The 12230-nt window shown below is 46.3% G+C and overlaps 1 protein-coding gene across 6 annotated transcripts in view; it reads left to right on the top strand.

Moving 5' to 3' along the window:
- SV2B (synaptic vesicle glycoprotein 2B) overlaps nucleotides 1-11924 on the top strand; it is a 51224-nt gene extending 39300 nt beyond the window's left edge. For all 6 annotated transcript variants that reach the window (XM_044980653.1, XM_044980654.1, XM_044980658.1 and 3 more), the window contains 4 exons: nucleotides 4518-4651; nucleotides 6629-6829; nucleotides 8327-8486; nucleotides 10345-11924. In XM_044980653.1, the coding sequence (XP_044836588.1) occupies nucleotides 4518-4651; nucleotides 6629-6829; nucleotides 8327-8486; nucleotides 10345-10528 (679 nt within the window). In that variant the 3' untranslated portion in view covers nucleotides 10529-11924. The remainder of the gene's footprint in view (nucleotides 1-4517; nucleotides 4652-6628; nucleotides 6830-8326; nucleotides 8487-10344) is intronic.
- The last annotated feature ends 306 nt before the right edge of the window (nucleotides 11925-12230 follow it).

Here is a 12230-nt window from a genome sequence, read left to right as displayed (position 1 = left end):
TGACATCTAGTGGTCCTGGGCAAGAAAGATTTGTTTCCTTTTTAAATATACTTTCCACTTTTGGTTCCTGAAAGCAAACACTTCTGTGCTCCCTTAAAGCTATTATTTACCATGGCCACCATTCTGCACCATCACAGTTGGTATGAGTTTTGCCATTGACTTTGTATCTGTCTCACAAATTTCTTCCACACCCACCCTTGCCAACTCAAAACAAAATATATTGGCCAGATCCTTAGTTAATGCTTTGAAGTCAATTTACACCCGCTGAAGATCTTTCCCTATGTAACTGTAAGACATGTATCCATCATCATTGGGATTAGTTTGTATGTGGTATCTCTTTTCCCTACCCTGGGTCTAGTTTTTCTTTTTGGTCTTTCTGGTTTGAAAGCTCTTTGGGGCTTGGGACTGTGTCGTCTTCTGCATCTGTACAGCATGGAGAATGTATTGAGCACTACCACAATATAAACAATGAAAATGATGGAGGGGCTGTGACGGGGCAACGTGCCACACCCCTGCCTTTTCCACAAACACTGGCTGCTCTGAGATCTTATTGCTTGGAAATGCCACTGTGTAGTTTATTTTCAGTTTTAATCCCTCCACCATACATAACAATGTCTCTACGCCATTACACGCTGTATCTCAACTTTCTAACTCCTTCTCCAAAGGCTGGGGAGATAAGGTGACTCTACTTCGAGGACCCCCTTTGTCGAGCTCTTGTAGCTTTCTGGTTGGTTTGTTTCTCTCTCTCATTGTCTCTTCCTCCCCGAGCACTCCTTCCTGTGCCCTTTTGTACAGCTTCCCTGTTAATGGCTAATTGGCTCATTGACTCACTAACTCCAGTCTGGCCTGGTAATCAGGTACACCTCTGTCCAATTAGGCCTTTTCTAGGGGAACCTAATTAGTACAAACAGTGACCAGGGTGCTGGCTCAAGTGCTAGCCCTCAGCACTCTGTTACAGGGACCATGTCCACCTGTCTAAATGGAAATTCACTCTGTCGCCTTCTAGGTGTTACAACATAAATTACTCACATAGGTCCAAATAGACTTAGACTCTCTAAAATTTCAGCTGCACATGTGCCTCCTGGGAGGAATACATTATGGACCCAGAGTCACCATCCTACAGTCACATTTTATTTTACTCCTAGTAGTTGAAAACTACATGGCATTCCCTATCGCTATTGTCTGTTTCCATTTGTCAAACATTGTTTTGGGTTACGTCCATGTGTTTCTAATGGAACTTGGCATCAGTGTGGCCTTTTCATGGCTGCTTCTTTGTTTATGCCCAATCATCCTGGGTGAGACCACTACTACAATAGGATGCAAGCCCTCCTCTTCCCTCCCCAAAATCCAGCCTAACAGGAAGTGTGTTCAGCAGTTAAAGTGCAGGGCATTCAGTTAGGACTCCTGTCTCTGCCACTGAGTAACTACATGACCTTGGATAAATCACTTCTTTCTCTTTTGCCTTCCAACTCCTCCAGCTTCCCTCTATTTAAATCGGAGATAATGTCGACTGACACTGCAGTGATGCTGTTGTGAAGCTTTGTTAATGGATGGCTGTAACATGTTTTGGATGAAAAATGCTACAGAAGGACCAGTTGATAGATTCATAGACTTTAAGGCCAGAAGGGACCATTATGATCATCTAGTCTGACCTCTTGCACGTTGCAGGCCACAGATCTCACCCACCCACTCCGGTAAAAGATCCATAACCTCTGGCTGAGTTACTGAAGTCCTAAAATAATGATTTAAAGACTTCAAGTTACAGAGAATCCACCATTTACACTAGTTTAAACCTGCAAGTGACCCGTGCCCCATGGTGCAGAAGAAGATGAAGCCCCTCCAGGATCTCTGCCAATCTGATCTGGGGGAAAATTCCTTCCTGACCTCAGATATGACAACCAGTTAGACCTGAACAGGTGGGCAAGGCCCAACAGCCAGAAACTTGGGACAGAATTATCTGTAATAACTCAGAGCCTTCCCCATCTAGTGTCCCATCACCGGCCATTGGAGAGATTTGCCACTAGCAGTCGCAGATCGGCTACATGCCATTGTAGGCAGTCCCACCATACCAGCCCCTCCACAAACTTATCAAGCTCAGTCTTGAAGCCAGTTGGGTTTTTTGCCCCCATTGCTCCTTTTGGAAGGCTGTTCCAGAACTTCACTCCTCTGATGGAGGAATCAAAATGGTTGTCGGTCTGGTCCATGGGAACTTACGACAAAACCCCGGGCAGATCCAAGGCTGTTCGGTAGCACAAAGAATTCCTTTAGACTATAATACAATAGAGCGTCTTTTGGCTCTGGCCAACGAAAGTAAATAGACTACACCCCAAATACTCCCCATCCCACAATCTTTTTTGTTTGTAAACTACTATGTGGGCACCGTTGCTGTATGTGAACTCTCATAATGCAAAATTCTAATATAGGATATGGCCCAAGGATGGGTGTGTGTGTGTGTGTGTACGCGTGCATGTGTGTACATGTATTAAATGTTCTTCCCTTTCAGCCCTCCCTGCATGTTGTCTTGCATTCCTGGTCCTGCTTTGCATGTGTACAGGGCGATGCTCTTCAGCGTTTGTGAAAGGAAATAAGCTTCATTTCCCATCTGCTGTAACCTGGAACGTTTCAGCCGCAGTTAATATAGTCAGGTATTCCTGGGTAGCACTTGGGAATAGCTTCCAAACTATTATCTCCCCACTGGGGAGCAGTCAGACACTGGATGGCAGGATTGGGACAGTGTCTTGGTGAAGGGACTGGGAGCTTGATCGTGCAAAGGGCTGATTATTCAGCTGAGGTGCTGAATGTCCTCAGCTCCTCTTGACTTCAGCGGGCATCCGGGGCACTTGGCACCTTGCAGGATTGAGCTCTGGGTGGGGATGTGACCAGACATACATCTCTGTGGGGAGAAAGGAGCCGTCAGCCATGTTATTAACCGTTAGCCCAGTCCCCGTTTGGTTCTTTCCTAGTGCAGTAACTCACTCAGAAGCTGCTCAGACTGTGTTTCAGTTCGGCCTGCATCGCATCGTGGTATGACTTATGGCTCCATTTTCCCATCAGCCCTTGGCAGTGAGTTAACCCCCCCCTCTGAACTGCTGTTCAGAAATCAAACTGCAGGGAGAGGGCTCTTTGAAGGCTTTGGAGAGTAAATGCCTCACAGGCTAATGCTGAGCAAATGCAAATCAGCCTCAGTTTTGCTGTAACCTCCGAGACCTTCTTTATGGAACACAGGGCTTGATTAGTCTTCATGTAATTTTTGAGCATTAATAATGTCTGTCTGAGGTCTCTTTTGAGAAGCATGTTGCATTAATTTAGTGGAGTAAAAACATCAAACTAGGCTCTCTTGCAAAAGCTCAATTAAATTAAGGTGATGGATCTTTTGTTCAAAGCCTTTTATCTAGTGCCTGCCCTGGTCTCATTAGCCTGGACAATAACACTTGCACTTACATACACACACTCTTTTGCAACTTCGAAGCGCTTCCTACATATTAATGAATAAATTTTCACAATGCCCCTGTGAGATACTGTAGGTAAGTAAGAGTAGTGTCACCCATCTAAGAAGTGGGTAGCAAATGTCAGGGCCTTGCAGGTTGGCTTCCCATGCAAGGAGAAATCAGCAGTGTGGAGCCTGAGCATATTCCTAGTTTAAATTGTTTTATTTACACTACACACAGTAGTCCTTGAACAAAGGCAGTCACAAACAACATGCAGGTGAATCTCTTCTTCCAAAAATCTAAGCCCAGCTCCAATGCCTCATTCCCAGGAAGCAATTCTGCTTGAATAATTGACTCTAACTGGAGAAATCAAGGCATGGAGTAAACTTGATTGCTGTTTGCAACAGCTCCACAGAAAGAAATTACATCACAATACTAACAACAATGCTGCTTTTCTTCAGTGCTCGCAAGCTAAGGAAAAGAACTCTGGAAACAATGTGTAACAGCGCCATCTGGTGATTCCCTCCATCATACTGTACAGATGGTGAAAATAAGGCACTGAGATGTCATCCAAGGCCACAGAGAGAAACAGTGGCAGAGATGGGACTGGAAATTAGGTGTTTGTGCCTCCGAGGCCTCATGCTTAGCCCAATAGAGCCAATGGCCTCTGATAAAGGATATTTTTTATTTATCCTTGGCAAGGGGACGTGAGGAAGAATGGGGAAAAGAGGCTCTGCCCAGGGACAGAGAGAGTGCTATGCGTTACTGTTGAGTGATACCTTCTCCAGCTGATCCAGCAGCAGTATTGACAGGATGTATATCCAGTCCTCCTTCACTGAAAGGGTGGATTGGTTTGATGTGAGGACTCTGAGGAGCGAAGCAGGTGCAGGGAGTCCTAGATGACCTGTGTCTACCAAAACAACCCCTTTCTTGCATTCACACAACACCTTTCCTCAGGAACCCCAGAAACCACCATTGTCACTCTGTGCGACCACATCATTTACACGTTAGGAGGTTATTGGAATGGTCACTGAGCGCTTTGTGCTTACTCACTGCTGCTTGGGTGGGGCTTCTTTTCCTGCATTGCAGGTTTGCTAAGATGAAATTCAAATATGTGACTTTTGAGGACATGCTGTTTGAGGAATGCTATTTTGAAGATGTGACATCCAGCGAGACCGTCTTCAAAAACTGCACCATTATAGCCACTGTCTTCTATAACACTGGTAAGGGGATTCCTGGCTTGGTCTAGCCCAAAGGTGGACAAACTACAGCCTGCGGGACCCTCCTGCCCGGCCCCTGAACTCCTGGCCCGGAAGGATTGCCCCCAGCCCCTCCCCTGCTGTTCCCCCTCCCCCACAGCCTCAGTGCTCTGGGTGGCAGGGCTGTGAGCTCCTGGAGCAGCGAAGCTGCAGAATCCAGTCTCACCCGGTGCTCTGTGCTGTGGCGATGGTGTGCCTGGCTCCAGCCGGGCAGTGCGGCTGTAGTGCTGCCAGCCACCAGTGCTCCAGGCAGCACAGTAAGGGGGCAGGGGGAGCAGGGGTTGGATAGAGGGCAGGAGAGTTCGGGGTGGTGGTCAGGGGGCGGGAGGGTGGATAGGGGTCGGGGCAGTCAGAGGGTGGGGAACGGGGTGTTGAATGGGGGCAGGGGTTCCGGGGAAGCAGTCAGGAATGAGCGGAGGGGTTGGATGGGGCAGCAGGGGGCAGTCATGGGCAGAGGTTCTGGAGGCAGTCAGGGGACAGGGAGAAGGGATAGTTGAATGGGGCAGGGATCCCGGGGAGGCCATCAGGATTGAGGGGGGGCGGTTGGATGGGTTGGCAGGGGGCAATCAGGGGCAGGGGTCCTGGGGGCAGTCATGGGACAGGGAGAAGGGGTGGTTGGATGGGGCAGGAGTCCCGGGGGGGCCCATCAGGGAACAGGGGGGTTCGATGGGGCAGGAGTCCTGAGGGGGCCAGATAGGGGGTGGAGGCTGGGCCACGACCCCCTCCCCTAACGAGCCCACCATACAATTTCCGAAACCTGATGCGGCCCTCAGGCCAAAAAGTTTGCCCGCCCCGGTCTAGCATGTGGAACAATGTGCATGTCTGAGTTGTGGTGAACTCTTTGTAGTGGGGCTTTAGAAGTGCGTGTGTTGTGCTGTGACAGTGATCAGGGAATAAGAAGGGGGAAGTCAAACAAGAGACCAGCTGTGGTGTTCGCTCTATGACTACGGTGAACTTCTGTAGAGCCAGGTCTACATACTACACTTGCCTTAAAATGTAAGGTGAACTAGAATTTTCCCATCTTTCAAGACCTAAGTACCAGCCCATGCACATATGTGTCTGAGTCACAAAATTTACATTAAGATCAGGATTTTGCCAGAGATTAAGACTGCTTCCATCTACAGCTTCCGTCTCATCTTTAATTTCAGGTAGCTCCTGGTGAGGGACTTAGGGCAGATCAGACAGCTATATTCCCAGCCTTCCTTATTTGTGCTGCTCATGGTGTCATTGCAGCAGAAATCCAAAAAAAATGAATTCATACCTTGGCAAGTTAAAGTAATAGAGGAACTGATTAAACAAGTTTGGCTTAAAATAGTCATTTTTCAGCCCATAGCCAGCTTCTGATTTGGGATCTCAAGCAGCTTAACTAATTTCATTCATTCATTTATTAATTTTAAAAGAGCTTTTCACTTCCCCTTTAACTGAAAATAAACCAGTGGACGATGAAAATTGCAGCCTGTGGCACCAGCTCCTGGGCTATTGCTCATCACTGGTTGAAATGCCAAGCAATTAGGGCCAAATTATGGCTGCTCCAGCATGGGTGCGTTAAAATGGTGCTCCTCTTCCCTTTAGTGCAGAAGGCAGGCATAATGCTGTAGCCAGCACTCCCCAAGCACTGGAGGGTAGGGAGATGATAGACACTGAAGAAGCCAGATGAGGCAGTTTGAGTGTACGTGCACGACCCCGTTCCCTGCATATCAGTGAATACAAGAAGGTGCACAGGCTTATATTTGTTCTATATGTGTTGCCTACAGTGGCCTTTCACATAGTATGCCTGCTTCTGGCTACTCAGGCATGATGCCTCCAGCTACCTCCACTCAGGCAGGGAACACCTTTCCACGCCGGTGTGCCTCCATCTAAACTGAGCTCAGAATGTACCCTTATTCCCAGTTGCTATTGCTGCTACACTGAGGGTCCAATCTTTGCCTCTTGCCTTCTCAGATCTTTATGAAGACAAATTCATCGAGAGCAGGTTTATAAATGTCACCTTCCTGCACCAGAAGGAGGGATGTCACCTGGACTTCGAGCAGGAAAACGACTTCCTAATTTATCTCGTCAGTTTCCTGGGTAGTTTGTCCGTGTTGCCTGGCAACATCATCTCAGCACTACTCATGGACAAAATAGGAAGGATAAAGATGATTGGTGAGTGAAGATGGTCAACTGACACATCAACCGCTGGGTGCGTGGATGACCCTGGGCATAATAAAGGGATATTGGGAATACAAAGGTCCCTCTGTTTCTGTGTGCACAAATGAAAAATGGTCCAGCTAAGCATGTGATGAGTCACTCCAATACCAAATAAAGCAGAGGAGTTGATGGTTCAGTGGGTAGGAGACTAGATGAGGACTTGGGGCATCTAGGTCCTATTTCATAGATTCCTAGATTCTAAGGCCAGAAGGGACCATTCTGATCATCTAGTCCAGTGTTTCTCAACTGGGGCTGCCGCTTGTTTAGGGAAAGCCCCTGGTGGGCCGGGCTGGTTTGTTTACCTGCCGCGTCCGATCACGGGTCCCACTGGCTGTGGTTCACTGCTCCAGGCCAATGGGGGCGGCGGGAAGCACATCCCTCAGCCTGCGCTGCTTCCAGCCGCCCCCATTGGCCTGGAGCTGCGAACCACGGCCAATGGGAGCTGTGATCAGCCAGACCTGCAGCAGGTAAACAAACCGGCCTGGCCTGTCAGGGGTTTTTCCTACACAAGCGGCAGCCCTAGTTTGAGAGACACTGATCTAGTTGGACCTCCTGTGTTACACAACACAGGCCATAGAAATGTATGACTCTGCAACTGACCCACTGTAATAGCTTGCACAAGTCACTCCCCCTCTCTGTGTATCTCTACTCCCACCTTTTATGTATTTTGTTTATTTAGACTGTCAGCTCTTCATGGCAAGGGTTGTCTCTTGCCCTGAGTTTGTCCAGTACCTAGCATAATGGGGCTCTGGTCTTAGCTGGGACCTCTAGGCACAGTTACTTGGTTTTGGTTTTCCTGACAGGAAATAGAAACATTGGAAAATCATCCCAAGGGGAATTTCCCAGCTAGCTCTTGCAAATATTAACAGTGTAGACCCTATATCAGTGAGCCTGAATTGACGCTAATGAACCATGAATGTTCTCATTTTCTCTCTTGGGCTTGTGCACAAAATGTGTCAGGCAGTCGAATAACATCTTAACTGTATAAAGCACTTGGGGTATCCCTTAATGATAGACTGCAAATTAATCCTGAGACTACGGATGAACCAGGTGATTTGAATGCAATATAACCCGCCCTAACGCCTCACCCAAAACTCAAACCATTTTTCAGCTTCAGCAACCTCCAGACAACTCTTCCCATTCATCGATGTTCATGTTTAATTGCCTCTGCTCATCCTGGATCCAGCTGGAACTCTGCAATACCACACGAGAGAGCCCGTGTGTGTGGTATCTGCAGGGTGAAACTATTGGTGACATCAGCCTTGTACCAAGAGATTTCCAGCCTGTTTCCTGGCCCCAAAGAGCTAGACAGCATCGTTTGGATGTTGTGGAGATCACTCATCTCTAGGGAGAAAATCCATCATCTGAAGACTCTTCTTATTAATGGTGGATTTGGCTGCCCAGAGATGCCAAGAGAATGATGCCAAGCTTTTCTCCTTACTTCCACGGCAGGTGGCTCAATGCTGATTTCTGCAGTATGCTGCTTCTTTCTGTTCTTCGGCAATAGTGAATCGGCGATGATTGGCCTGCAGTGTCTGTTCTGTGGGGCCAACATTGCTGCCTGGAATGCCCTGGATGTGATCACCGTGGAGCTCTATCCCACCAGTAAAAGGTAACTATGCTCAGAATATTCTTCTCTTTGATTTTTATTCTCTGACTTCAGGCACAGCCACTCTCATTTTAAGACCCCATTAGGGAGTTAACACATGTGTGATGGAAGGGTTTTTTTAAAAACGTAAATCTCAGGGGTCCTACTACTCCTGTGGCTACCTTTGAGCTGCACAAGTATTCAGAAGTAGAAGTGGGCAAACAACTGATTTTTTGGTTTGGTGGCAGTTCTGGGGGGGAAGGAGGGGAGGAAAAATCAGAAAACCCCCAAACAGTTTGGGTCTAAATGAATCTAAAGGTTTTCAGAACTGAGTGAATCAAAGAAAAGCCCATTTTGGGTCTGTTCTGGGGGAGGCAGGGAGGATTTGAAAGTGGGTCTCCTACATCTCTAGTAAGTGCCTCATCCACTGGGCTAAAGGTGATGTGGAGATGCAGATCGGGGGTGGGGATGGGGGTGGTAGCAACACCACCTCCTCCTTCCTCTGGCTGTTTTGTGAATGGCCAAAACAATCTGTGTCAAATTCACAAATATTTTCCAGTTGACCCAAACTGCATTTTCTATCCAATAAACTGTTTTCCGAAAAACTTTGCCCAGCTCTATTCACAAGCTCTATTCTACATGTAATATAACTTGTGTACATGATATTGCACAGGCAAGCGTAAATTACACACAGACAGAACTTGTATATGAAGACTCTGTCAATTGCATGCTTGTGATTAGAGGACAGGTTGAAGCCCCTTTGAAAATGTGTCCTCCAGTCTCTTGTCACAGTGTACCACTCCTGATTATTTTAGCTTCCAGTTCTAGCAGACAACCCGTAAAGATGTGGATCTGGGAAATGAGGCACCGTATTCAGGTTTTCAGGAGTGAGTTTCTGAGAGAAGAGCCTGTCTACATCAGGATAGTGACAAGTCTCTTCTGCCCTTTTCAATCTAGTGATGACAGCTATGAGGGAGGTACTGGGACTGCGCTGTGACAGCAATGGGCTCAGCTGCTGGGTGAATCAGGGTGTGTGGGAGCACTCTGTGACTCTCCAGTGGCCACCCACTCTAACCAGCACTTGGAGTGGCTTTGACAAGCTCTAGAGTAAGCCATGTTCATTGCTTTATGTCCACAACAAAATATTACCCATGACGTGAACTCAGTGCTTTATTTGTAATGAATGAGGTGCCAGCGCTCAAGCAATTAGGTGCCGGGACTCAAGCAACTTTTTTACTTTCATAAGCGATGCAGCAAGCCCAGAGGTGCCGGGGCTCTGAAGTGCCGAACCCAGAGGGGCCGGGGCTCAGCTGGGGCATAAATTAAGCACTCTGTGAAGCCCAAGAGATGGTAGTGTGGAAATAAATAAGGCCTGCCAAATACACCCTGCCTTTGCCCTCCCAGAAAGCTCAGGGGCATTCATTCCGTCTGGCTCCAGTTACTTGCCGGGAGCATAGACTCCACATATCAGATCAGACTGTTGGTCTACTCAGCCTGCCATCCTGATGCCAGCAGTGGTCAGTATGTGATTTTTCAAAGGAAATCAGACACTCCACGACATGCACCTGAGCAAATGTTCAAGTCTGCACTTGTGGGGATGGGGAAATTCTTTGTTGACGATTGCAGGCGAACAGTATGTGCTCTGATGCATGAGGTTTCATCAACTTCCATAGCTCAAATCAGGCTTCATTAAGAGCGTAACCATTACCACACTGGATGCCGGCAGTACCCGCTGCATCAGCCTATAATTAGAATAAGAGCTGCTAGTATTAGAGGAGTTATACAATGACCCAACTCTCCTTTAGCGATGGTGGAACCAACCAAATAACCTGCAGTCCTGTCTGACTCCTAATCATCCCTTTCTGCTCTTCCTCTCCTGCAGATCAACAGCCTTTGGCATCCTCAATGGTCTCTGCAAGTTTGGTGCCATCCTGGGGAACTCTATCTTTGCTTCCTTTGTCGGGATAACCAAAGTGGTTCCCATCCTTCTGGCCTCCTCTGTGCTGGTTGCAGGAGGCCTGCTAGCCCTGAGGCTACCAGAGACTCGAGAACAGGTCCTGATGTGAGCAATTGGGCAGCAGGGAAATGAAGAAGAGCTACAAAAAAGAGCCATGTCTAGAAAAATCAAAACGTCCATTTATCCTTTGCGGCTGATACCTCAGCTATGGGGGCGGGGGGGGAACAACCCCTAATTTAAGACCACTTCCCATCCATGATTGGCTCTTTGCAACCAGGGTACATACACACTGCAGAACTTTGCTCATTTGCTTTAGATCCAAACCACACTAGGGAGAAACTGAGGATCTGTCCTTCCCACGCATGCATGGGCATAACTGACACAAAATATTAACAGGAGCATTGTGTGTGCAGGCATCAAAGGGGAGAACAGATTCAAACCCTTATATGCCCTGGATGAATTGCAAGAAAACATCTGCATTTCCAAGCTGTTTCAGGCAATTAGCACAAGCTGTCCTGGCTTGCAAAAGAACTGGAAGATAGTTAACAAACCAACTCTGCTGAGGTTAGGTCTAGCTTTGGGGTCAAGATTTCCAAACATGACTAGTGATATGGAATATCTTGATTTTGGGGGGCCCAAGCTGAGACACCTTTCGGGGGCCTGATTTTTAGAGGATAAGTGCTCAGTGCTTTCTGAAAATCAGACCCTTTATATTGTCTCTAGCTGGGGCACCCAGAATCACTAGTCATGTTCTTGATCTGGGATTTTTGTTTAAATAAAAAATATATGCTATTTCAATTTCTAATTTTAAATCTCTATATTGTTCTCATCAAGAAGAATCTGAATCTAAAACAAAACTAAAAGCCAGTCCCTCTAATCCAAGACATCCAGAGCAATCCCTAGGAAGAGACATGTCATTCTTGTCCAGTCAACAGTTCTTTAATGGTGTTGATTTTAGATATTTCTATAATAGGGATTTTTTTTCTGCCTAGTTCTGTTTAAGAGAAATTGGCATGATGTTGGGGATTCTGCAAACCAAATGTGTATATATTATGCAGTGTAAATAGGGGACAATTTTTGTTTAAAGTCTAGAGTATGGTAACTACTAGAATTTACCAGCATTTTAGCCATATTAGTTAAGGAAAATGATGTTTGAGTTTCCTATAGATTTGGGTCTTATTGAAGCACTGTAAGCACAATTATTTATAGCCTTGTAACCTGATGTCTAGAGAATGCACTTAGCAAACTTTCATTGTACAGTAAATTTAATTGTCTGATAAGTGGAATAATTAAGTTTTAAATCCTGTAAAGATCGTTCTTGGAATTCCTATATTCCTCATATGACATGACTTTGGCTTTGCCACACAACTAGACACAAAGTGATACAGTAGAATCTCAGAGTTTTGAACACCAGAGTTACAAACTGACTGGTCAACCATATACCTCATTTGGAACCGGAAGTACACGATCAGGCAGCAGAGACAAAAAAAATGCAACTACTGTACAGTACAGTACTGTTGTTAAACGTAAACTATTAAAAAAAGGGAAAGTTTAAAAGAGAGATTTGACAAGGTAAGGGCATGTTTCATTTAAATTAAGATGGTTAAAAGCATCATTTTTCTTCTGTATAGCAAAGTTTCAAAGCTGTATTAAGTCAACATTGAGTTGTAAACGTTTGAAAGGCCAACATAATGTTGTATTCAGAGTTACGAACATTTCAGAGTTATGGACAATGTCCATTCCCGAGGTGTTCGTAACTCTGAGGTTCTACTATGCATGTTCAGTTGCATTTTTGGATCTATTTTTGGAAG

The sequence above is a fragment of the Mauremys mutica genome, chromosome 11, assembly GCF_020497125.1.
Source record: "Mauremys mutica isolate MM-2020 ecotype Southern chromosome 11, ASM2049712v1, whole genome shotgun sequence".
Classification (NCBI taxonomy): domain Eukaryota; kingdom Metazoa; phylum Chordata; order Testudines; family Geoemydidae; genus Mauremys; species Mauremys mutica.
Note: the sequence above shows the minus strand (reverse complement) of the source record. Positions and strands in the feature narration are given on the sequence as shown.